This window comes from Xenopus laevis, chromosome 4S (genome assembly GCF_017654675.1).
Source record: "Xenopus laevis strain J_2021 chromosome 4S, Xenopus_laevis_v10.1, whole genome shotgun sequence".
NCBI lineage: Eukaryota > Metazoa > Chordata > Amphibia > Anura > Pipidae > Xenopus > Xenopus laevis.
The window spans coordinates 35655198-35681881 of NC_054378.1; the positions used below are offsets into that span (position 1 = coordinate 35655198).

The window sequence follows — 26684 nt, forward strand, 5'->3', positions numbered from 1 at the left end:
AGCTTGTGCCTTTTCTTGGTCATTGACTTCTTGATGACTTCAAGTGTCCTTACTATGAAAGGTTATTAATCATCATATTTGGTTGTTGCTCAGTCTTTGGAAAACCAACCCACAATTCTGATCTTGTATTCACATTCATGAAGTTCTTTTGGAAGGCATTTTGTTTTTGTTTAAATAACTTGGTATAACTTACCCTTCTGTTAAACAGATTGGGAGGACAACTACCAGTAAGCATGTAGCTAAAAATAAATCCGACCAGGGTTTTATGTTGTCAGTAATAAAACTAATATACGGACCATGTACAATGAAGACTTAGGGGCAAATTCACTAAAAATTGAAGTGCGCCAGGCGCAACTTCGCCGCTCTTCACCGCACTTCGCCAGGCGAATTTTCGCCAGCGCTCCGCAAATTCACTAAAATCCGAAGTTGTGCACAGGGGTAGCGTAAGTTTGCGAAGTTGCGCTAGCGTTGATTCGCTATATAAAGCGAAGTTGCGCTAGCGAAGGCTAATTTGCATATGGCGCGAAATTCAAATTTCAATGGAGGAACACGTATCTGCACTACAAATGCCTAGAAAACCTTCAAATCAGCAAATAAAAATTTTATTTTGCCCTACACATGTGCCCACTGTCTAGGTAAGTTGCCATGAGTCAGGAAATGTAGGGGGGAGGAAGGGGAGCCCCAAAAAAAAATTCGATCTTTTTCAGCCTATCAGCCATCATGTAGAAAACACGCCAGCGTTTTTTGGGACTTAGAAAAAACTTTGACTTTTTTTGAAACAATCCCTATCTACTCTATTGCGCTTCGCCAGGTCTGAGGTGGCGAAGGAAGTCTAGCGTAAAAGGTAGCATTCAGTACACTGCGCAAGTTAGTGAATTTGCGTAGTTTCGTCGCTAGCGAAAATTCGCCTGCCGTAAGGTTGCGAAGTAACACTAGCGAAACTACACCAGCGTTCGTTAGTGAATTTGCGCAGTAGCGAAAATGCCAAACGCTAGCGAAATAACGCTAGCGTTCGGCGCTTCGCGCCTTAGTGAATTTGCCCCTTAGAGAGCAGGTCAAGGGGCATTGTGTAAAAACAAGATGTCTTTGTAATTACCAATGTTTCTAAAGCAGTTTTTTTAACAGGCACCCAGCTCTGCTTTCTATCATGAAATATTAAATAAATAAAGAGACGGGAATATGATAAGGATTGGGGTTGCATAAAAATAATTAATAAAAGGAGCTATAATCATACAATTATAGCTTTAAAAACAATAGGTAATTGAGGCAGAAGAACAAGGCAAATAGTTAAAAATGGTTAAAATTAAACACTTTTTTATAAAAGGATACTTTGTTACATACTGAAAGGGTGGTGTATGGATGATGCAGAGAGGAAGGTGGCCAATTTGTGCCATGTATTGTTGGAAGATAAGGGAAAGAAAGAGGTCAGACGGCTCAGTGGATTTGGAAATATTGTAAAGACTGTATATGGATGTTTATGCTAAGACCTTGCAGTACTGCATCAGTCTGTTGTTACATAGATTACTGTTCTTCTCTCTGAATATGTCAGTCTGGATTGTGTTCTGAACAGAGATGTATCAATTAGTAGAGCACTAATCTGATGTCATGTACGTTCCTGGCATTTAACACCCTGTTTCTATAAAAAAACAGCTTTAGACGTGGATGAATGCAAAAAAAAAGGACTTAAAGGAACAGTAACCAAAAACTGAAAGTGTTTTAAAGGAATAGCAATATCATGTACAGGTATAGGATCCCTTATCCGGAAACCCGATATCCAGAAAACTCTGAATTATGAAATGGCTGTCTCCCATAGACTTCATTTTATCCAAATAATCCACATTTTTAAAAATGATTTCTTTTTTCTCTGTAATAATAAAATAGTAGTTTGTACTTGATCCCAACTAAGATATAATTAATCCTTACTGGAAGCAAATCCAGCCTATTGGGTTTATTTAATGTTTAAATGAATATCTAGTAGACTTAAGGCATGAAGACCCAAATTACGTAAAGATCCGTTATCCGGAAAACCCCAGGTCCTGAGCATTCTGGATAACAGGTCCCATACCTACTGTTGTCCTGCACTGTTACAACCGGGGTGTTTGCTTCAGAAACTCTACTATAGTTTATATAAACAAGCTTTTGTGTAGCCATGGGGGCCGCCATTCAAAGCTGTAAAAGGAGAAAAGGCACAGGATACAGAGCAGATAAGCTATATAGTATACAATGGAATTCTGCAGAGTGTATCTGTTATCTACTGTGTATCCTGTACTTGAATGGCTTCCCCCATGGAAACCCAGCAACTTACTGTATTTATATAAACTATAGTGGTGTTTACATTTATAGTTTTTTCTGTTCCTATAATGCTGACTTTTTAATATGCAGACTTATTGAAGTGGGCATATTTAGAATAATGTCACACATGGCAAAATATGCATGCAGCAACCATCTCAGTCTAGCCCTCGTTTTTAGAACAAGCAGAAAAGCATATTTTTATAACAAATTAATTTATAGCTACAAGTAAAGTGAAGCAAAGGATCTTTTAGATGTTGCTAAATCATAAATGTAAAGTTTAAAATGCATCCTAGAGAATGCTCCTAGAGAAGTGTAGAGGTGCATTTTAAACCTTTATGAACAGTTTGTAATACAGAATGAATTTTACACACCTAGTAGTATAGCTTTGCAGATTGTTGCCTAGAAACTAAACAGAGGTAAGACATTTTTCTCTTGGAGATCTCTCCTGACCACCATGTTGCAAATTGCAATACTCCTGTGAAATATTTCATTTTATAGTCTATGTAGTAACTGGGGCATTTCCCTCATCTTGTACCTCTTACTAATCACATTTGTTTTCATTATTTAAAATAATAGTAATTGTTGATTGGTTGCTATGGGTTAACAAACTTCTGCAACCTTTTCGTCATCACTGTACTAGTCCTTAGTGTACTGAACTTGTGCAATGTGAGGATACAATGCTAGTATCTTTTCTAGAATAACCTCAAAATTCTAAAAAAAGATTTGAGATCATGATAAATGAACAAGCCACAAAGGCTAACATCTGAGGATATATGTATGTGTGTATATATATATATATATATATATATATATATATATATATATATATATATATATATACACATACATACATATATATATGTATATATGTATATATATATATATATATATATATATATATATATATATATATATATATATATATATATATATATATATATATATATATATATATATACCAAGTCCAAAGGTGCACTTCGTTAACTCTGTAGCGACCTGGGTGCCAGCCAAAAAGTAGTAGATATTTTCAAGAAGAGCGACACTCATCATTCATTGCAGGCAAAATGTGTTTATTACACTCGACATTTCAATCCCCCACAGGGATTTTCGTCAGGAGATTACAAACAAGTAATATTATATATACTTTTTATATATATATATATATATATATATATATATATATATATATATATATATATATATATATATATACATATAAGAAGAAAAAGAAAGAAAGGAGAGAGAAAATATAAAAGAAGCACATACAGTAAGGGGCAAATTTACTTATGGTCGAATATCGAGGGTTAATTAACCCTCGATATTCGACTGCCGAATTTAAATCCTTCGACTTCGAATATCGAAGTAGAAGGATTTACTGCAATTCGTTCAATTGTACGATTAAATCCTTCGAATTGTTAGATTTTCTTTGACCCAAAAAAGATTGCAAAGCCTATGGGGACCTTCCCCATAGGCTAACATTGATGCTCGGTAGGTTTTAGGTGGCGAAGTAGGTAGTCAACGTTTTTTTTAAAGAATGGTCGAATAGTCGAATAATTTTTAGTTTGAATCGTTCGATTCGAAGTCGTAGTCTAAGGTCGAAGTAGCCCATTCGATGGTCGAAGTAGCCAAAAAAAACATTCGAAATTCAAAGTTTTTTTTCTTCTATTCCTTCACTCGAGCTAAGTAAATGGGCCCCTAAATGTGGAACATTCCAATCAAGCTTGATAAATCTGTGACAGGAGGATACCTTTTGGTCTGAAATATTTTATTTGGTTTTCACAATAAAGCAGTAAAATCAATATGATAACAATAGTATGCAGAATAAGAAGATTAATACAATGACATATTATACAGAATGTATAATTTACAATGAAGTAATATGTAAAATAAAATAGAAACTAACAAGAACTAACTATCACTAACTATGCCAGTGGACGCAAAGACATTCTTAAAAGAAAAAGAAGAAAGAAAAAGCCCATTGTCTTGGGAATGTCAGATAACCCCCCCATGAACATTTTACAATTGAAGAAACTGAGATATTTGACTTCTGGTTGCCACCTTTTGATTCAGTGAACTCTGAATGGGGGGAGCCAATGGGCCATGGGCAGGTCAGTGACATCAGGGCTGTGATGAAGCAAATGGTAATTGGCAGATCACTGCTTAACTCATTGACACCTTGGCACCCCAATGGAGCGGATCGATGACATGAAGTGGGTAGGACAATGGTGCAGGGAGAGAGCAGTGATGTACGTGGGCTGACTGGGGTTCAATTGGCATTTTTGGAGTATGGGCAATAAGCTCCAGCTAGAAGCAGGGATTTCGAAAGGATTGGTGGTGGGTCAGAATGACAGACAGTTATGAATTTGCTAGCAAATGCGTTAGAGGTATAGGATCCCTTATCCGGAAACCCGATATCCAGAAAGCTCCGAATTACGGAATGGCTCCCATAGACTCCATTTTATCCAGATAATCCAAATATTTAAAAATTATTTCCTTTTTCTCTGTAATAATAAAACAGTAGCTTGTACTTGATCCCAACTAAGATATAATTAATCCTTATTGGAAGCAAACCAGCCTATTGGGTTTATTTAATTTTTACATGAATTTCTAGTAGACTTAAGACATGAAGACCCAAATTAAGGAAAAATCCGTTATCCGGAAAACCCCAGGTCCCGAGCATTCTGGATAACAGGTCCCATACCTGTACTGGTAAATTTGTAATTCTGACCCTTGGCTAGGATTTCCTTCTGGTGGCAACCCTACTTCGAGACCTGTCTGGATTTCCTACATTGAAAATCTGGACAGGCAGTTTTAACCTCGACAGCCCTATTATACTACTATTATATGATATTTTGTTAAGGGTGCATTTTCATAAACCAGACTTCTAAATAATAAATCACAAAACTAAACTAAATCATACTAGGAGGACTAACAGGTTTTAGCTATAACAGGATTACACTTTGATGTCAGTGATGAATGGTATGATTGGCACTGCAGTTCTTCAAGGACTCTTGAAATGCTTTTATACCCCTTGCCTACCAGGGCTCTTTGATTTATGCTGCATAGTAACCAGGAAGTGTAAATCCTTCAACACTGGCAGTCAGGACACTCACAGCAACCACTGTAGCATTTACACTCTATGGCAGGCAAACGGTTAAAAGTGCGTAATATCTCGACAAAGCAATTATAGAAATGCAAGCTTGAAATCTTGGGTTGCATTTAGTACTTGAAATAAACCACAGTATTAAATAATTCAGGAAAACATTGCCTTTGCTTGTAGATTAAAAGCCATTACAGATAAATATTTCTGCTTTGCTACATGCACATAAAATGGTAGCCCTGGCAATGGAAATAAGGTAACACAAACTGAATAATAATGTTTATATAGTATGAACCAATAGATGGATGTAAAACAAAAGCTGGCTCTCTCACACCCAGTGTAAGATGCGATGTCTGGTGCTCAATGGTAGAGGTTCGGCCACCTCACAATTCATTCAATTAGGAAAATATCCACAGCAGCCTGTGTGCCGTGGATATTTTCCTAATCCAATAGATGGATGGTCATACTGGCCTCCATTCAGGAGAGTTTTCAGGTCCAGTGCTTCTCTAGGCACTGGACCTACAAGCTCCCCCAGTGACATCATGATGCAACACACATCGGTGTGACATCACTTCCACCACGCGCCATGCAAGAGCCCCCCTACCTTCAACTTCTGCTGCCAGATTTAATAGCAAACCCAGCACTGGCAGGCCTTTGAGTGCGTATATTGTAAATACACCCTTGCCTCCAGTCAGAATTTTATATGCTAAATTTCATATACTTTCCTCTATATTTGCACTTGAATTTGGCATTTGGTGGATTCCACCTCATGGCAGCAAAAGTGTTAATTGATCTCAAACTGTCTTGTAGGTCTGTACCCATGACACTGCAGACTTCAATGTCTAACATAGAGAAAAAACTGGTCTGGGCTATACAATCTGCAGGATAAATTAAATAACTATTAAATTATTAAATAAATAATTGCTGCTCTCACCCTACTAAAATAAGGGCCTAAAAAGAATAAGAAATTTCAGAATTTGTTAGACTTGCTACTTGATCCAGCAAGGACAAGGGTTAACTTCATGTTGTGTCTGCACCAATCAGGTGTCGCCAGAGACTATGTATAGGACCCCTGTGAATGCAGTTCCTTGCCTGAGCAAACAGGTTGCCTTTCAAAGTTTTGATGGCTTTTGAATTTTTTTTCTCTAGTAATTATCTGGAAATCTGTATTTTAGTGGTTTTTGTATTGTTAGCGCATTGTTCAACTTTTTTTACTAACTTTTTACTAACTTTTAATAACTCTCATGGCATTTGTGGTTTTAGAGAAAGAGTTTAATTGTGGTTTCAAAATGCTCTAATACCACTTAATTGTAAACTTCAATAAATGGGCCTTTTAGTTTTTATTATTGGCTTGTCTGACCCTGTTTTTGTGAGTAATCCATTGATACAGTTTTTAGGTTGTTTGTCATGCCGTGTAAGACCTGGCCTGTCTGACTTCTGAATTGTGTGGCTCCTAAAACTGTACTGTTGTGTAGTTCAGCCATTCCTTCTGTCTTTCCATTGTCTCTAGAAGCTTGCAGGCTGCTGGTTTCTCTGTGTTTTATTGTCAGCTAATTCCTTGTCTGATACTTAGTTGCAAGGTAGTACCTGGAACCAGTGCAGGTACCGCTTCGATATTTGCAGCTACGTATTTGCATAATACTTGTCCTTAGTCTTGTATTTATGTGCCTGCTATACCATTACCTTTCTTGTCACTTGTAATTTGCAGGTCTCTGCTATTGGGATCTAATAAAAAATTCAATATTGGACCAAACTCCACACATTAAATATATACATAAATTAGAGAAGGCAACAAGCATAGAAGCAAAAGTCTGTTAATCATTTCCAAACATTCTGTAGGCTAGAATAATATCCTTATTATACCAGTCATTAAATCCCCTTGCATTTTTCTAACTGCCTCAAAGTTTATTGGTAACTTCCTGCAATGGGCTACTGCATTGAAGCAAAAACAAAATGGGAGTAAAATTTTTTTGTTTTTGCTTTATAAGCCGTACCATTGTAAGTAAATACAGGTCAGTTCCAGAATCACTAATTTTATACCTACAGAACAATTCCTTTTTTTCTCAGTGTAGAGAGGAAAGAAAGAAGGTGTTCATTCATTGAAGTACAGCACTCTATAGTAACCACGCCAAAGAAAATGTAAGCCATGCTGCATTTAAAGGTCATTTTCCACTTCTTGTTAGTGTAATTAATATCCTCAGCATCATTACTGCACTTGCAATTAGCAGTGAGTCATCCGATTAAATTACATCTATTCAGTTCAGTCACTAACCTGCTTGTTCATTTGGTTACCAGGTTAACCTGGAAAGGAACAGCCTATTTTTTAATTTAACACATTTTCTTTCTGGGTATTTTCACAAGTACAATGCAGGATATTGTAGGTCTTTGATCATCTGATTTACTACATGGTTTTGTTGAAGATTCAATTTTAATTAATTCTGTATAAACATTTAGGAAGCACTTTGTAGTACAGGGACATAAAATCAGTGAAAGTTTTTGTGCTGTGTACTGATATAAATCCATCTGTCTCTACATTAGAAGGTTTTCCATTTCATTATGCATGGGTCTTAAAGGACATGTCAAGTCAATTTCACTAGGGGTGCTAAAATGTTTTGCTCCTTTCAGTGATTGAACTGTTTTTCCTTGGGTGGTTGCTCATGTTAGAAGACAATTGCACCAGCCAATGCAAAAACACTCTTAAGCGTTGCACTGGCATCTCCTCACAAAAGGAACAGTTCAGTGTAAAAATATAAATGTGGTAAATGGATGTTTATATAATTTTCCAATAGAATTAAGGTATGAAGATCCAAATTACGGAAAGGTCCCTTATCCGGAAAACTCGGGTTCCGAGCATTCTGGATAACAGGTCCCATACCTGTACTTTAAATCAGTATTCAGAGATTAATAAGGGAATTGTGAATAAAAGATTTATCCTTCCCTTTAAAAAGGCAATATACTTGTTCAACATGAGTGCAATGAATGTGGCTTGCACTGAACATATTTTTGCATATTGTTTCAATCACTAAAAATAGGGGGCGTTTGTTATTTCTTGAGTTAATCAATGGGAACAGGAGAGTGAAGCTACATCATGCTTAGTTCTTGAAAGGTATTGTGGTAGAACTGGCGGCACTTCATTCATATTTCATTATTGAAGTATTTTAAAGGAGAAGTGGGTGGTGTCAAAAACAGCCACTCATCTATCACCATGTCCTAGTATCACCCCAAAACATAACCGCCCAGCCCCTGACCTCACCTGCTCATCCACAAAAGGTGGCAAACCTAATTCTAAGGTATAAAACAATTGGTTTGATATGCGCTTCCGTTTATAGAATAAAGTACACCAACTTTTGTGTCCCCCAAATGTCTCAAAAGTTCCCTGTATTCTACAGGAATCCGGAGCCAAAAGATTTGTCCCGATATTGCGTTCACAACTGGCGATCGCTTCTTGTCTTTAAAATAAAAGAAAAGACAAAACGCAACAATGTGAAATATCGTAAGAGCCGGTATCAGGGGCCTGCTTAGTTAGTACTCACAGGATTTCCCAGACACGGCTACAGATAGAAACCGATCCGCAGTGTGGCAAGGCTCAACCCGTCCCTCCAAGCGGTGTTGCTGCTCTCTTCACGGTATGTTGCGCTCACTATCTTTGCGATCTCGCTCCTGGACGCACTAGTTGCCTCGTGTCCCACAGTCTCGGCGTCTTCTCATCCACTTCCTAGTTCAACCAGGGTCAGATCCTCACGGGATAAGTTAGCGGATAAGAGATGCCTTGTACTGGGGAATTGTACAAGCAACAAGAGGGAAACTCAAATATTTGAATGTCTTTTATTCATAAACATAGTAGTTACTTACACTTCAAAAGAGTTTCCCTCTTGTTGCTTGTACAGGATCTGACCCTGGTTGAACTAGGAAGTGGATGAGAAGACGCCGAGACTGTGGGACACGAGGCAACTAGTGCGTCCAGGAGCGAGATCGCAAAGATAGTGAGCGCAACATACCGTGAAGAGAGCAGCAACACCGCTTGGAGGGACGGGTTGAGCCTTGCCACACTGCGGATCGGTTTCTATCTGTAGCCGTGTCTGGGAAATCCTGTGAGTACTAACTAAGCAGGCCCCTGATACCGGCTCTTACGATATTTCACATTGTTGCGTTTTGTCTTTTCTTTTATTTTAAAGACAAGAAGCGATCGCCAGTTGTGAACGCAATATCGGGACAAATCTTTTGGCTCCGGATTCCTGTAGAATACAGGGAACTTTTGAGACATTTGGGGGACACAAAAGTTGGTGTACTTTATTCTATAAACGGAAGCGCATATCAAACCAATTGTTTTAATCTTTTAGGGACGGAATCCCTTTGTACTTTGCGCATCCAGTGTTTTATTTTATTTTTGCGCAAGATCTATACTACTGTATATCTAATTCTAAGGTATATTTACTTTATTGTATTATTGTACTTTATGCATACAGCTTTACACCATATTGCCAAAAGTATCTGACTATATCATCTAAATCTTTCTTCCTCAGTTTAAACAACACTCACTGTTGAGTTCCAAATTATCTCTGGATCTCTAGATATAAAAAAAAGATCTATTGACCTATAGCATGAGGCTTGTAAGGGTTAGCAACCACCCAGAAGCCTAACATCACTATGCTCAATGCCTGTTGTTTGGAATGGAGTAAAGGTCACTGTCATTGACTCTGGAGCAGTGGAAATGCATCTACTGGAGTGATAAATGGCATCTCACCAATTATACAAAGCTGTAACAGTCTATATTTGTATACAAAATGCAAATTACATCTTGACAGTTGTTTCCTGCTTTCAGATCATGAAGAACATATTTCATGAGTCTTTTAATGCCTACAAAACAGACATAGAACCAAGAGCCAGCGACTTAACCCTTCCACACCTGCAGTGCAGCAGAAGACTCTTTGAGATACTGCTGTCCCATAGAAGGGTAACTGCTGCTTTTATTGAAGGAGAAAATATACCAGTCACTTTAGAAGGGGAAGCTGCTCGTGTCCTTAACTTTGATACAGGTCAGTCACAGTTCATACGGTATTGGTTTTCTAAATATGATTATTTTAAATTAATTATACACAATATCTGTATTGTGTTTGTTCTGTTGCTCAGAGGATTGCAGTAAAACCTTAAAAAGCAAGTATTTAACAGAGGGGAATGTATTCCATTATTGCCCATAATTCTAGTTTATGACCTTTAAATTCCTGCTGGCAGAGTTGATGCCAGATGCATGTGTTATTTGCATTTGTCTCTGATATTTAATTAAAACCTATAATAAAGCTGCATGTACAGTAAGATGCTTGAGCTCCCCCTTCTGGCTATATTAGCCACAGAATGCATTTCTTTATTCATTTTGAAGTCTCTTTAGCTCTCTTTTAAATATAGAGTTATTAACATTCAGATCATGCTATAGAACATCTTTCTTATTAGCTAAAATTAAATCATAGTGTGAAAGTTTCTCTAAGGGTGAAGACTAGTAGCAGCTACAATTAACTGCTGCCTTTACATGTGTTTTAGCGAAGGCAATTCTCAGCATTGTCTATGGCAGGGTATATTCTGGCATTTTGTAGCTGTGACAAGTATCTGCTACTTGTAGCTCTGTGTGTCTTCCCCCTTAGGATTGCATGACATGTAGGGGCAAATTTAGCAAAGGTCAAATATTAGAGTTTGTAAAGTTCGAATGACCTTGATTATTATTATTATTTAAGAAAAAAATTGAGTCGCTAAATCTCGAACTAATATTTACAACCCAACACTCGAATCAAATTCGAAATCTGGAAAAAACTTGAATGTCAGGAAAGCTATTAACATGTTCCAATGGGTCACGCTGGACCTCTGCCATTGACTTCTACATGAACTTGGCAGCTTTTAGGTCGCGAATATTCTAATTCGAATTGTTCCCAGGGTATGATACAATGTATGATACATTTCTAATTAGAATTCAAGTTTCGATTATTCCCAACTCGAATTTGTGAGTTTTGACCAAAAATCCAACTTGAAAATTTTAATTTGAATTTGAGTTTCCAATTAGAACCTTAATAAATCTGCCACATAAAATTTCTCTGCCTGCATATTTCAGCAGAGAAACGCCAGTGAACCCAGTGCTTGCTGTTTCTGAATTGAAGCCTCCCTTCCCTGCTTGTTTTTGGTCTGTGTAAATACACATTTGAGTGTGTCACGTAAAATAATACATTATATGAATTATACAATGCAAGGGTTTGTGGGATCAGGGGAAGGTTGGGCATTTCTCTGCTAACTGAAGAAATGGTATATATAACACAAGACTTTTTTTGGGAGATGCCATATTGGAATGCAAATTTAAATCAAAATGCCTGTTTGATTGTCAACTGACTAACTTAACAGCAGCCCCCCTAAAATCTAACAACCCTGCCCCTGCCACCCCCATCATTTATTATCTTACGCCTGCCTGGATTAAACAGCGCAGTAGTAGATAAGAGGGGAGGGTGCGTAGGTTAAGTTTGTGTCCTGACTAGGTGCCACCTCATGGCCAAGGGCCTGCTATATAAACCGGGGATCAGAGAGAAACCACCATATTTGATAAATGCTTCTAAGTTTGCCTCTGTGCAGTAATCCATTGCAACCACCAAGATGTTCATTTTTAAACAGGTCACACGAAAATGAAACCTGCTGATGATACCTGCTATATATTATTGTACGTGGGCACATGTAGTAGGGGTCATATACTGATGAGCAAGTGCTGAAGCACTAAGCTGCCTTCACCGACTCTTGCCTAGTGCAGACAGAACTCTATTCAAGGGGCTTGCCTCTCTCTCTCTCTCTATCTCTCTCTCTCAAGGGGCATACCGTACATAGCAGGAAAAGAAACAGACCGTGCCCCTTGTGGAAAATGTACATTTCACTGAGTATTCTGTTATCTTGCAGGCTGTGGCGTTAACCTTGGGCTTCGAGGTCTGGAATCACTGGAGGAGTTTATTTATAAAGTCGCTACAGCTGTGGACCAGAATGATATCTTTGAAGCACTAGCAGCTAAAATAAAGCATTCAAAACAAGTTGTAGAAGACTTTAGGTTTCATGGACTTTCAGCCTCAGTGTTTGAATGAACAAATTTGGACATCCTAGTAATAGGATGATCAGTCAGTGAAAGCAAGAATGTCTGCATCAATAAGACAAGAGATATATCTTTCCAGGAACTGACTAGATAGGGGATTTTCTTAATCTGAATCCTGAGAGTATTAAAGTCACTGCTGATGCAAGCTTCAGATAATGGGATGTAAGGTTGTTAAAAAGAAACAAATATAGAAGCCTTTTACTTTAATCTTACAGACACCCTTTAACACACCACAGTGCAACCCCAGTGAACATGGAAAATGCAAATTCATGTACATTTTCTTATTAATCTAGTTTTACTACTGTACCTCACAGCTGTACTTTCCCTAGGACAGAACTGTCTAACTTTTTACATGTACTGGGTTAATATTTTCCCCATATCAAATAAATTAAAGTGATTGCCACACAAAAGAAGTCTGTGGAGCACCATAACAGAACAGACAGGACACCATAAAAATCTTTTGGAAGACCAAATGTTGCTCACATGCCTCACAGATCCATGGGTGTATCTGCATGTCAGTTCTTTCATATGTTGTACATATATCAGTGAAATGAAACATCTTCAGGTCTTTTCCACTGTCTACTTTGCTACCTTATTGCTCACATATCAGTGCTGTCCAACTGGCAGCCCACCAACCCCTCTTGTGTGGCCCTCCATTGAAGTTTGGATGCTGTGATTGCTAAACTTTGTGTAAGCTTTAAAAGGTATCAGAACTGAGGTTAACTGGCTCCTCAGATTCAGGCTGTATAAAGTCTGTATTGTTTACATCTGTAAGAGCCAACATTGTTCACATTTGACATTCAGACTGTAAGTGCCAATACTGTTAACATGTTCACACTCAGACAGACTTGTAGAAGCACCACTGGCACTGCCACTCTACCTAGTACAGCAGTGATCCACTAGTGGCTCATGAGCCTTATGTTGCTCACCAACCCCTTGGATGTCACTGTTTTTTTAATTTCTTTTTTTTTTTTTTTTATAAAACTAGGTGTATTGCCAAACAGAGCCCTTTGTAGCTGTCAATCCACTTAGAGGCAACCAAATGACCAGTCGCAGTATTTTACCATACAGGAACATTTGCACTTGCTTTGCTTCCCAACTCTTTTTACATCTTAACGTGGCTTACGGGTAAAAAAGGTTAGGGACCCTGTAGTACAGTATGTACTGTTCATCCCAGAGTGATGCTGATCAGTCATTACCTGGTCTTTATGGGTTTCCCTGCCCTGCTCTACCCTACCTGCATGTGCCATACTCTGCCTGTCCTGCTTTGTCTGTGGGAGCCTGGTGGGGGTTTGTTATCATTTGGAAATACTTGTTAGGGAGTACCATAGGTGTTTAATTATATGCTGAGGGTAGATGCTATCCACAGAGGAGGAGGTATATGGATTTAAAGGTATGTACAGTATTAATATGGTAAAAACATTTTCACATGATGATACCGATGCAGTGAACACCAACCATTTGTTATTTGCATGGGCTACCACCATTAATGTGGATATGGTCTTAAAATTTCATGTGATAAGATGGATGTGGTTTACAAAGGAAGTGGTTAACACTGGCTTCGTAGGTGAGAAAAATTCCTTATATCTAAGCCTTAACGAAAATATAGAACTTGGTTAACTAACATTTTAATTGTTTCCAAATATACAGCTAAAAACAACTCCATTCAAAACCAAAAATGGACAGCACAGGGTTTTTGTGTGGAGGCTAACATCACTGATAGCAATTTCTTCTCCAGGGAAAATATGCCAGCAGAGGAAACACCACTTCTAGCCGATGATCTACCAGGACTGACAGGCATGGCCTTTAAAAGAGAACTAAAGCTTAATACAGAAGTAAGCTAGAGATACTGAACATTATGTTTTGGGGTTCTTAATTAATTCTAATTCATATTACATGACAGCTCAGAGACCAGTGCAATATGTATCAGAATTTAATAATCAGCTCTAAAACATCAACTTCTTTGACTGCTTTTCTGCTTGATGATTTGCGATTACCCCTAAACTTAGCTTCTCAATAGCCGCCCAAAGCACAATTAGCATGTGTGTGGTCACAGACACTCCTAACAAAATCCAAGATGGGAAACTCCTGTGTCAACTTTTATTATTAAGATGCTGTGCAGTAAGTTCAGTATACAGTATAAACACCATTTCTAGCCATATTAATTTTAGACGTTAGTTCTCCTTTAAAGGAGAAGGAAAGCTACGGAGGCATTTAATTGCCAATAGATTGGCCACAATAGTACAAGCTATAACACTATATTTATTCTGTAGAATATTTTACCATACCTGAGTAAAAAGCTCTAGAAACTCTCTGTTTGTTTAGAATAGGAGCTGCAGTATTAATGTGGTGTGACATCACTTCCTGCCTGAGTCGCTCCCTGCTCTTGGCTCAGATTACAGTAGAGAAGGGAGGGGTGGGGGGAAGAGGAGCAAACTGAGCATGCTCTTGCCCAGGGCAATGAGGTTTAAGCTGAAGGCAGGAAGTCTGATACAGAAGCCCATGTGTACACAATAGAAGGAAAGAAATGTGCTGTTTCTTTTGACAGGGGACTCAGAGCAACATTACTTTGGGGGTTTACTGGTATATTTAGATGAACCTTTCTGATAAGGCTTACTTAGTTTTAACCTTTCCTTCTCCTTTAAGTCTTACAGACCACATACTTAAAAAGTTGCTTAACATGGACCCACCTAATGCAGCTTTAGCTGGAGATATCCATGTTCTGCAGTACTTGTGCATGCCCAGCAAAACCTGACATTTGTACCAGGTCTAGTAATCCATAGCAATCAGCAGGAAGCATTAATGTTTTAAAAACAAACACCTCATTTTGCTAGATCACTCTGCATTTTTTAAATGCCTCGGGAAAGTCATTTATTTTGTCTACGGCCATAAATCTAAGGGTAGGACTCCACGAACACTTTTGTAGCGATCAGACGTGTTGCGACAAAACGCATGCGACAAAAATAAGGTAAGAGATAGAATTGTCACATGGTGTCGCAGCGTTGATCCGACGCGACACGACTGTCGGATGCAGACGCTGGAGCGTTTTGTTGCATGCATTTTGTTGCAGCGCGACAGATCGCTACAAAATCGTTCGTGGAGTCCTACCCTAAGACATTCTCACACAAAATTGCAGGGTTCAGCCTGTTAGATCAAGAAGAAAAGAATGAATTGAGGGAATTTGAAAAAGTCATAACATTTATGCAAATTATTTTTCCATTTGCGGTTTGTATTACATTTCCCCATTGTACTTAAAATTACATAAACCTGTCCCAATGTTGCTGTTTGCTATTTTTTTCACAATAAAATTCCTTACTTTCATAAATTTACTAAATTAGTTTCATTATTTTTGGATCTTGTTTACAGTAACTTTTAGCATTTACAAGTTTTTTTCACAAATTTGATTTCATGTTAGCTATACTCCTATAGATCTCTAAGAATTATCTACATTTAGCACAAATAAATCCTTTATAACTCTTTTTTTGTACTCAATATTTTCTATGGCAGGATATTTTCTGACATTTTGAAACCACAACCAGTAGCTGGCTACAGGTAGCTCCATGTGTCATAGCCCTAAATCATTTTTTTTTTTTTTTGCTAAACAAGAGAAACAAGGGGAAACTGAAGCTACACCATGTTTGATCCTTGCAAGGTAGAGAATTAAATTACCAGTATATGCTACCATTTTTTACCCGTTTGTTTTATTAGCAGTAGTACATTGACCAGGGAAATTACCTGTGCACTGATAATATGATGAACTAATTATCATATTTTCAGGGGTATACTGCCCCTTAAAAATGAAAAATAACTTTTTTGTTTTTCCATATGGAATCTGTTATCAGAAACCTGATGTCAAGACCTCTCTGGGGAGACCACATCCCATAAAGTTAACTTTGAGCAAATTAATTAAATTATTTTCTCTGTGATAACAAAACAGAACCCTGTATTTGATCATAAGCTGCATGATTCCATATTTGTGGCAAAATAATATCGTTATTTAGGGGCAGATTTAAATACTTTAATTTTTTTTCTTCGAATTTGGGGTTCTTGCGGTCGAAGTAAAATCGAACGATCGAACAATTAAATCGTTCGAATTGAATGATTTTAGCGATCGATCGAAGGATTTTACTTAGACTTCCAAAGACTTTAAAAAATGCATTAGAAGGTCCCCATAGTCTAACATAGCACTTCGGCAGGTTTAATTTGGCGATCTATTGAAGTCGAAGTTTTTTTAAAGAGACAGTACTTTGATAATCGAATACTCAAATATTCAAACTATTTTATTCGAATCGAATTCTAAGTAAATTCAAAGTCGTAGTATCCTATTCGATGGACGAAGTATCCAAAAAATTACTTCAAATTTTTCTACTTCCTTCAAATTCACTTCGACCCTTGATAAATCTGCCCCTTAATGTGTAGCAGAACTAAGGTATGATGATGCAAATTACAGAGGAACCCCAGGTCCCAAACATTCCGGATAATAAATCCCATACCTGTACTTTAATGTACCACACCATTTAATATCACATTTCGATTCTCAGATAAAGAATTCAACTGACAAAGGAAGATTTATAGAATGCTTAATTTACCAAACAGGGAACATATTTTTATATAGCTTTAAACAATAACAAAAATAAAAATGTATTTTACTTTCAAATTCTACAGTTCGGCCACTTGAGATAAAACATTTTAAATTAAATAAATATTGTTTTTAATTAATTATTCCTAAATTAAACATGATTTCCCTTCAATAGACACTGATCTACTTTTTCAAATACCAACATATTCGTTACACTCAAGCGAACATTTCTATTCTATTCTGTTATCATGGTCACTAGACTATGGCTGTTTTTTCTCTACTTCCAAATTTATTATTTTTTATGGACATTTAGCCCAACTGGAAAATTCACCAGTTGATTGTAGATGGTTTCCTTGTGTATCACCAAGTAAGGGTATCATGTTGGTAAATATGGGCTAAATATGTTTTATGTTCTCACAGATCATTCATGGTCTGTGAATCCTTGCTTCTCAAAATGTAGCATTCAAGGGATAATAAATTCACAGATATATTTCTTTAAACTCCGACACACTTCATCAACCCATTTACCTTGGGAAGCCTGATTTAGGAGAGCACAGTTTTTACGCTTTCCCCCATTAGGCGGGCGCTCCCAATTGAAATAGGTAATGGCAACACCATTAACATCCACAAACTTTCCCTCATTTACCATATCATTAATACCCAGCCAAAACTCTCCAGAACCATGAAGACTCTTCTTTCCATAGTCCCGGAGAGCATTGTTCTCTTCAGCATCTCTGGGAATGGCCAGTGTTCCTCCTTTGGCTATGCAGTCCTCATTAGCTTCATGAAAGTGCTTTGTTTCTTCAAATGACAGGTAACACTTTTTATGAATCTTGGTACCACGCAGACAGACTGTTAACAGAAAACAACTTGTTAGCCTACCATGTGGCAAGAGCTGAGCTGTAAACATAGAATCTCCCCTACTGGATTGATCTGCATATTGTTTCGCTGTTAATGTCTCAACAGATCAGTGTGACAACATGTAATGAGACATATTTAGAAAAAAATTTCTTTCCATTTTCCATTTCTTTTTCCATTATACTGAAGAAAAAACAATTGCAAGCTTGTTAAACAATAAGCGATCAACCTATTCAAATCATAATGTTTCTTATTTTCCATCCTGTTGAGTGGTTCCATAGATGTTTAAAAGTTAACATAGAAACTTATTCTAAAGCTGTTAACCCTGTCTAACTGAAGCAAACTACATTTAAGTTCTAAGATTTAAGAATAATTTCACATAAAAAAAAAAATAATTTAAACTGTATGGTATGTAACTGACTATCCTTTATTTACTACAGTTAAAAATAGTTTTAGCTTTTTGTAGTATATGAATGTAGTGTGTTTATATCATATGAGTAGTGATAAGCAAGTCTGTCCCATTTCGCTTTGCCGAAAAATCCACGAAACTCCAGAAAAATTCACAAAACGGCGAAAAATTCATGAAACTCATTGAAGTCAATGGGCGTCAAAATAATTTTGACGCAAGTGAAAATTTATACAGGCGCAAATCTTTTGTCCAAATTCATTAAAGTCAATGGCCATCAAAATAATTTTGAAGTGCGTCAGTTTTGATGTGCGACAATTTTGTCACAGAAAATATTTCCATGGCGAGTTTTGCAAAAACATTTGCAGTCAGCGAAGTGCAGAAGTTTGCCACAAATCCATGCCTCGTGAATAAATTCACCCATCACTACATATGATCTTTTTTCAATATATAAACCAAACTGATCAGTTTTGGACTACTGTGACAAACAACAGTGAGTAAAGGCATTGGTTGTTAACCTAGTTGGCAATCATTTGGACATGCAAGTATGAAGTATGAACTGCATGGAAAATCCCTGGTGGTGAACCAATGTGCTGATATACTGTATAATAAACCAATTACTAACAGGCTGCTGACTGGTGAAAGCAACTAAAGTAAAAAATAAAAAAGTATTTATTAACTGTTATTTTAAAGTAAGGGTTGTAAATTAAAGTACTGTGGTTTAATTTTTATAGGTTTTTTTCTGTCTTGGGTGCTAAACAGCAAAGTTTGGTGTGCTATTCTGCTTACAGCAAGTTTTCCACAAACTGCTTTACTTTGCAGGTGATTTTCCCTCAGTTTGAGGTGGGTGGGGTTTGATTAGTACACCTGAACAGACAGTATAAATAGAACCCCTGGGACTCCAGTGGAGCATGCGTAGTGGATAGCTTCTCTTCGGTGTTTGCTCTTTAAGTGGGTTCTCTATAAGTGGAGTTGCAAACATAGGAGCTTCAAACTAAAGAAGGTTCAAACTATGTCGAAAGTTTTGTTCTAAGCCCTCATTTTTTTTATTCCAGTTTTTTGATCTGTGGCTGATTAGGCAGACAAATTATTGAGTGGGGCTGGGCATAGGGTTGCCATTTAGCCGGTATTTTACCGGCCTGGCCAGTAAAAATGATGGTTGATCCCAATGTTATTAATAGGGGAAAAAAGAGATAAATATATAATAAGGCTGGTATTTTTTTCTAGAAAGGGTGGCAACCCTAGCTGGACAATACCAGCTGTCTTCGTATATATTGGTACTAACGACAAAATTAATGGTAGATAAAATACCTAAAAGAGTGAGTTCAGGGATCTATGGTCTAAGATTAAGGGAAGGTCTTCCAATGTAATTTTTTCTGAAATTTTGCCATGCCATGTGCAAGTTTAGGAAGACAGTGGGAGCTTAGGGAGCTAAATGTGTAGCTCAAGTGTTGGTGTAGGGAGGAAGGGATTGGGTTCCTAGAGCACTGGGATGATTTTTCCTTGGGGTACAACCTATTACGGCTTACACCTTAATGGAAGGGGGTCCACTGTGCTAGGGGAAAGAATGGTTAAGAGGTTGGAGGAGTGTTTAAAGTAGACAAGGGGAGCTGAGTGAGCATACAGTTTACCAGCTAAGGATGTCCCTCTGTTACAAGGAAAACTGGCTAATACTAACTTAAGATAAAGTTGAAGGGGTTGCTCACCTTCCAAACATTTTTTTGAGTTCAGCTATTTTCAGATTGTTCACCATAAACAAATACTTTTTTAAATTGCTTTCCATCTTTTATTTTTTTATAGTTTTTCTAAAATGTAAGTTTAAAGTTAAATCAATAATGATAAATGCAAGGCTATGCACTTTGGCAAAAATAATATACTGTAAATGCAAGTTATACACTAAAACGGTAGTGTGTTGTTGGGAGTTTCCTTTACTGAGAAGGATCTAGAGGTTTTTTTGTGGATAACAAGTTGTCTAATTCTGAGCAGTGTCATTCTGTGGCTACTAAAGCAAATAAAGTTCTGTCTTGCATAAAAAAGGGCATAAACTCAAGGGATGAAAACATAATTATGCTTTATAGGTCCCTGGTAAGGCCTCACCTGTTTTGGACTTCAGTCCTTAAGAGGGATATAAGTGAGGTGGAGAGAGTGCAGAGACGTGCAACTAAAATGGTTAGAGGGATGTGAGACTTAAATTATGAGGGGAGAATGTCAAAGTTGGGGGTTGTGTACTCTGGAAAAAATACGCTTGAGAGGGGACATGATTGCACTTTACAAGTACATTAGAGGACATTATAGACAAATAGCAGGGGACCTTTTTACCCATAAAGAGGATCACCGCACCAGAGGCCACCCCTTTTAGACTAGAGGAAAATAACTTTCATTTTGAGCAGCATAGGTGATTCTTCACAGTGAGGACAATGAAGTTGTGGAATGCTCTGCCAGATGATGTTGTGATGGCCAATTCTGTTAAGCGTGGCTTGGATGATTTCTTGGACAAGCACAATATCCAAAGCTATTGTGATACTAAAATCTATAGGTAGTGTTTGAGTATACAGTATATAGTTTATGTGGGTGTATGGAGCAGTCAGGATTTGTATGAGTGGATGCTGGGTTTCATTTGGAGGGATGAACTTGATGACCTTTGGTCTTATTTTCACCCTGATCTAACTATGTAACCCAAATAGGATGGGGATCATCCACGGGCCACAAATATTGCAAAACACTACATCCAACTCCCCCTATAGTCAGGAAACAGAGCTTAGAGAAACTAGGATTCTTCTTCTGCCTCTGATACCTAAATGGATTTGGCCATAGACATGGATTTTGATACTAAGGGACTACTGAGCCTCCCTGTAAGGAATACTACTGAAATAACAGGAGTGGTGACCCTCTGGTTTGGATGTTAACAATGATAGAGTCTATAAAAAATATAAATGCATGTAGTGATCCTTCAGTTTGGGTTTATGGATACCTTACCTAACTTTTCAGTGTATCTATATTGCTAACAACTATAACTAGATTTGTTTTGACTTTGGAGTTAACCAATTATTTTGTTTATGAGACTGACGTGCCTTTCATTATTTTCTTTAATTAGACTTTTTTTGTTCTGGGTAAAACAAACAATTGCTTGTCTACAAAAAAAAAGAAAAAAGAAAAAAAGGGAGAGTGAACCTTCTTTGTTGAGCCAAGTAATTGCTTGTGTACACTCTGAACAAAAGCCGTCTTTGCTGGATGTCGATATGAAAGTTAATACAGGGATGGGATCCATTATCTGAAAACCCATTATCCAGAAATCTCAGAATTAAGGGAATGCCATCTGCCATAGACTCCCTTTTAAGCAAATAATTACATTTTTTGTAGTAATAAAACAGTACATTGTATTTGATCCTAACTAAGATATAATGAATCTTTATTCAAGGCAAACACAATCCTACAGGGTTTAATCAATGTTTAAATTATTTTTTGTAGACTTAAGGTATGGAGATCCAAATTACAGACAGATCCATTATCCGGAAACCCCCAGGTCTTGAGCATTCTGGCTAACAGGTTCCATACCTGTACTTTGTGTTTAGGGGTGACTACCAATGTTTGTGTTCTAAAGAATTTAGGTACCTTAAAATAAATAAATGAATACTCTTACCAATTTATTAAGCAAATATTATGCATACAAATACTTCAAAATACTTTTTTAACAAATCAGTAGTCATATGTCTTTTCTGTTCTTTTCGGCTGTTGATGATACTTTCATTTTTATTATATTTCAAAAATCTCTAAATATAACACTCAATGAAGATTTATATACAGTGTAGGAACTTACATAATATCTCTAATGTGGCTCCTGTAAATTACTCAATAGGCACAACTACACCTGGAGGTCAAGCTGACAACATGAAATTCGGAGGACTTTTAGTTACTGTGATTTAGTTATTTCAGAGCCAACACAAAGAACATGTAGTCTGGCCTGGGTAAATAACTAATAAAAAGTATCTGTACTGAAATTCATGAAAGATTCACTGAAAGTACATAATCCTCCTTTCTTCAAGTGGTTACTGAAATGTTATTGCTGGACAGGGATGTACTGTAAAGGCTAAAATAATTTTTCTGTACTGAGCAACCTGACTATGTGTTTTCCCTACAAAGGCATGAAGCAGGGTTTTAGAAGTATGAAAAATAATTAAGAATATTGTCTCAATTAAAGAAAGTTGGGCTGTGAGGGTTTTTTTGTATAATATGTACTTGACAGTCTGAATTTTGCTTTTATATTGTGGATCATTTGCAATAGAAACATATAACACCTTCAGAAGTATTGATTCAATTATATTTGTAAATATATATACATATTTATGTATATGTATAAATCTATCATTTATTGTTGCAGAAACAATACTCATTTGCAAATTTGCATTTACACATTGAATATAGGACTGTTTGAGAATTGTTTAGAATTACCATTATATGTTAACAGATGCTAAATGTTGCTTAAACATTATAAGCTTGCAGAATACTGAATTCAGCTACATCAAGTAGGACCACACTGAACAATAAGTCAACATTTAGGGGCATATTTATTAACACTTAAATCAAACATCACCGGTGATGTTGCCCATAACAACCAATCAACTATTAGATTAGAACAGTCACCTACAATTTATAAAACAAAAGGAAAGATCTGATTGTTTGCTATGGGAAACATCACAGGCGATTCTTTTCTCCAGTATTAATAAATATGCCCCTTAATGGGGATATTGACACAACAATGAAACTCTAGTAAGATTACAGTAGCAATTTACAAGGCAGTCACTCACAGCAACCACTCAGAAATATGCTTTCATTGTTCTGCCTTCAGTAGATCAAATATATATGTGCTGGTTGCTATGGGTAAATGCACTAACTCAAGTGTTAATAAACTAGGAAATATTAGATTTAGAAACAAAAAAGACACAACAAGCCCATATTCTAAGGACAGGACCATGTTTGGTCTGAGTTATATTTATGGTCCTACCTGTCTGCAATGCCTGCATTTCCTTCAGAGAATTAACCTCTCGCCACAGCTTGTCAATTTGTGTCTTCAGATCACCATCTTTCAAAAAAAAAAAAAAAACAGACAAACACATGAGTTTTGCAAGAATATTATCTTTTCCATTTTTAATTTATGAAAGGCTCACCTTAGGCTCAAAAATAATCATAAATATAATACACAAAAGCCATGATATCCTGTAAATTATATTCTTATAAATGGTTCTCAGTGATGTCATCAGTTATAAACGGAGCTTAGTGATGTCATTTTTGTCACATGATTCATTAAAACTTGTGTTTTATAATAAATAAAGTACCCCTTGTTGGAAAATATGAGGATATTAGAAGTAACCTCGGAGTTCCATGACCTTCAGCCTTGTGCTTTGATATGGTCATGGAACTCCTCGTTGACTTATAATATGAGATCCGTTATCCGGAAACCTGTTTTCCAGAATGCTCTGAATTTACGGAAACGCTGTCTCCCATAGGCTCCATTTTATTAAATTACTCAAAATTTTTAAAAATGATTACCTTTTTCTCTGTAATAAAAAACAGTATCCTAAGGTCCCCATAGGCTTGGCTAACTTTTTTTGATCAAAGGATATTCCTTCGATCGTTGGATTAAAATCCTTTGAATCGTTCGATTCGAAGGATTTTATTGTTCGATCGAAGGAATAATCCTTCGATCGCACTATTTGCGCTAAAATCCTTCGACTTCGATATTCGAAGTCGAAGGATTTTATTTTCCAGTCGAATATCGAGGGTTAATTAACCCTCGATATTCAACCCTTTGTGAATCGGCCCCCTAATGTTTACATGATTTTCTAGTAGACTTAAGGTATGAAGAGCCAAAATATGGAAAGATCCGTTATCTGGAAAGCCCCAGGTCCCGAGCATTCTGGATAACAGGTCCCATACCTGTACTTATATTTTCAAACAGGGAGTACTTTATTCACTATATAATTGATGGCTAGCCTATACAGGTAGATAATGTTATATAGATAAACCTTATCCAATATTGCCTTCCAGCTGAGTTTCAGGTACTGTATATATATATATATATAGGAGGGCTAATATGAATTATTCCCAAATCTCCCATAATTGGCCTTCAGACTGAGCCCCTCTTCCACTGCACCAGTGACCCCCAATGTTTGGGATCTACAGCAATATAAGACAATGTCTAAGATCTTGTCGAAGATCAGCCTCTGTTCCCAAACTTTAAGAGAACTAGAGTTTGATCGTTTGGAGTTCTGCAACAGTTGCAAGCTAAATGGACAGTTTTATGCAACAGCGTTCTATAACAAAATGCAGAAATAACTGAGTTGATGTTTACATTTTAATGTTCCTGTTTCAGTCTGAGAGCAGAGTAATCCAGGTGCAGATTCTGAACTGTTAAAATGTTCATTAGTTTATACATTTCTCAGCAGCATCTATGGAATATTAACAACTATTGTATCAATTATTACAGTTTAATTAAACTCAGTGACCCCCTCCCAGAGCGGCTTTAGAAAGACATAAGAAGGTGAAGAATGAAACTTTATATTTCAATATTAGAAAAATGGTCACAAATACAAAATAGAAAGTAACTGAAAAAAAAGTATTTATTTCTGGTGAACTATCTGAAAACAACTGATCTGAAAAAAAAGTGTTGGAAGGTGAACAACTCCTTTAACAGACACTAACCCTAGTCGGCATATGAAACTATAGATTTTTTACTTTTAACTGTTATTCAAAGTTAAAATATCACAATGAAGTGCCCAGGTACCAAGACATCCCTTTCACTAACAACGCCATAGTCAGGCATTAGAATTCTGATACTTTGACTAGTGCACCATAAAATATCACGTGCCAGCTGTGCCAAAGTAGCATTTGCCCTTGTCCCATAAATAACCCCAGTGAAGTTCATTTAACTGAGCTCACTTTAAAATGCAAAAACCTATGTTGTTTCTGTATTTAACTTTAAATAAATCCCTTGGTCCTAAGTTACATTTTGACAAGCACATCTTTTAAAAGTAACCTGTACCAGAGCAGTTGGCATTAGTCTTGTATCACGGAGAACCTGCTTGCTGTCTGTAATTAACCCGGACACATAAAAATGATACTGATGTACTGTAAGGATAAAATATGAACGCAAACTATGTTAAAATGTCTTAGCATACACTTTATGGCCATTGTGTATAATAATGTCTGTTTATTCTTCAAACAAGGCTGTTGTTGAATGAAGACAGCTGCACTAATATACAGGTTTCCCCAGTTAAATATAGAACTTATTTATTTACTTTGCCACATATACTCGCCTTTCTCTTTAGTTCTGCGGTCCTTCCTTGTCTTTAATTTGGCAGATTGTGTGCATGTCAGATCCAAAAGTAGTATGGTAATGAAGAGACAAATGAGAAGTCCAGCCTGCGCCATGCTTCTTTTACAGGGTTCCTAAAGAAAGTAATGGGGAAGCTGGACCTGGCTAATGAGACCAACTCAAATAGAGCTGCTTCACGTCAGCTCTGACACAGCTGGCTCTGCTCCTTGCTTATGAATGTGTTAAATACTTACTTGGCCAAGAGTACAAGGTACCTTCTTGTTCCTCATGCTCTTCTGATATTTTTATTTGCACTGTCTTCATATTTTTGCCTTTCTCAAGCAGTCAGTTTTCACTGAATGAATGCCTCCCATTTACTACTGTATCATCAGTGGACATAGGAAGAACTGACAGTGTTTACAAGGGATGTTTAGCAAAGAGGTACAGAGAGGTGGATACGGTTAAAAAAAAGTCAGTTATTTCAGTTCAGTGACGGAACTACCAGGGTTGCAGGAGGTGCACCAGGGCCCGCACCCCCTCGGGCCCGCTGACAGTTCGTATGATTGCGAATCTGTCGTATAATATTATGTGATGTTGCTAACATGATTATGGATTCAATCCAAAATAGACAAAAAAAATTAAATATCTTTTTTATCTACATGCACTTGTTGACCACCACTAGGGGGTGGCAATTTATTTGCCTATAAATTTGCACAGTCTCTCTGGGTTTTTTTGTCACTGAGGAAGGGCCATGTGGTCACGAAACGTTTGAGCATTGTAAAGTGGACCATGGAATACATTTTGGGAACACTTAGTTTGCAGCAGACAAGGTATTGATGTTCATTTCTTCTATTTGCATTATTTCTGTCGTGTGGCTAGGCCAGTGCCTTTACCTAATTTCCTTAATTGGACTTTGAATTCTAATATAGTTATGCAAAAATGTAATGTATATAGACTGGAGTGACTGGATGTCTAACATAACAGAACACTTCTTCCTGCTTTGCAGCTCTCTTGGTTTCCACTGATTGG

General features: G+C 37.1%; 1 protein-coding gene across 1 annotated transcript; it reads right to left on the minus strand.

The window, feature by feature from the left end:
* Window positions 1-17068: 17068 nt before the first annotated feature.
* clec3a.S (C-type lectin domain family 3 member A S homeolog) lies at window positions 17069-26684 on the minus strand. The gene is made up of 3 exons (XM_018259921.2): window positions 25657-26684; window positions 23346-23423; window positions 17069-17931 (listed from the first exon to the last, which is right to left on the minus strand). Exons 1-3 carry the CDS (start codon window positions 25769-25771, stop codon window positions 17543-17545), a joined length of 582 nt encoding a protein of 193 aa, XP_018115410.1. The 5' UTR covers window positions 25772-26684; the 3' UTR covers window positions 17069-17542.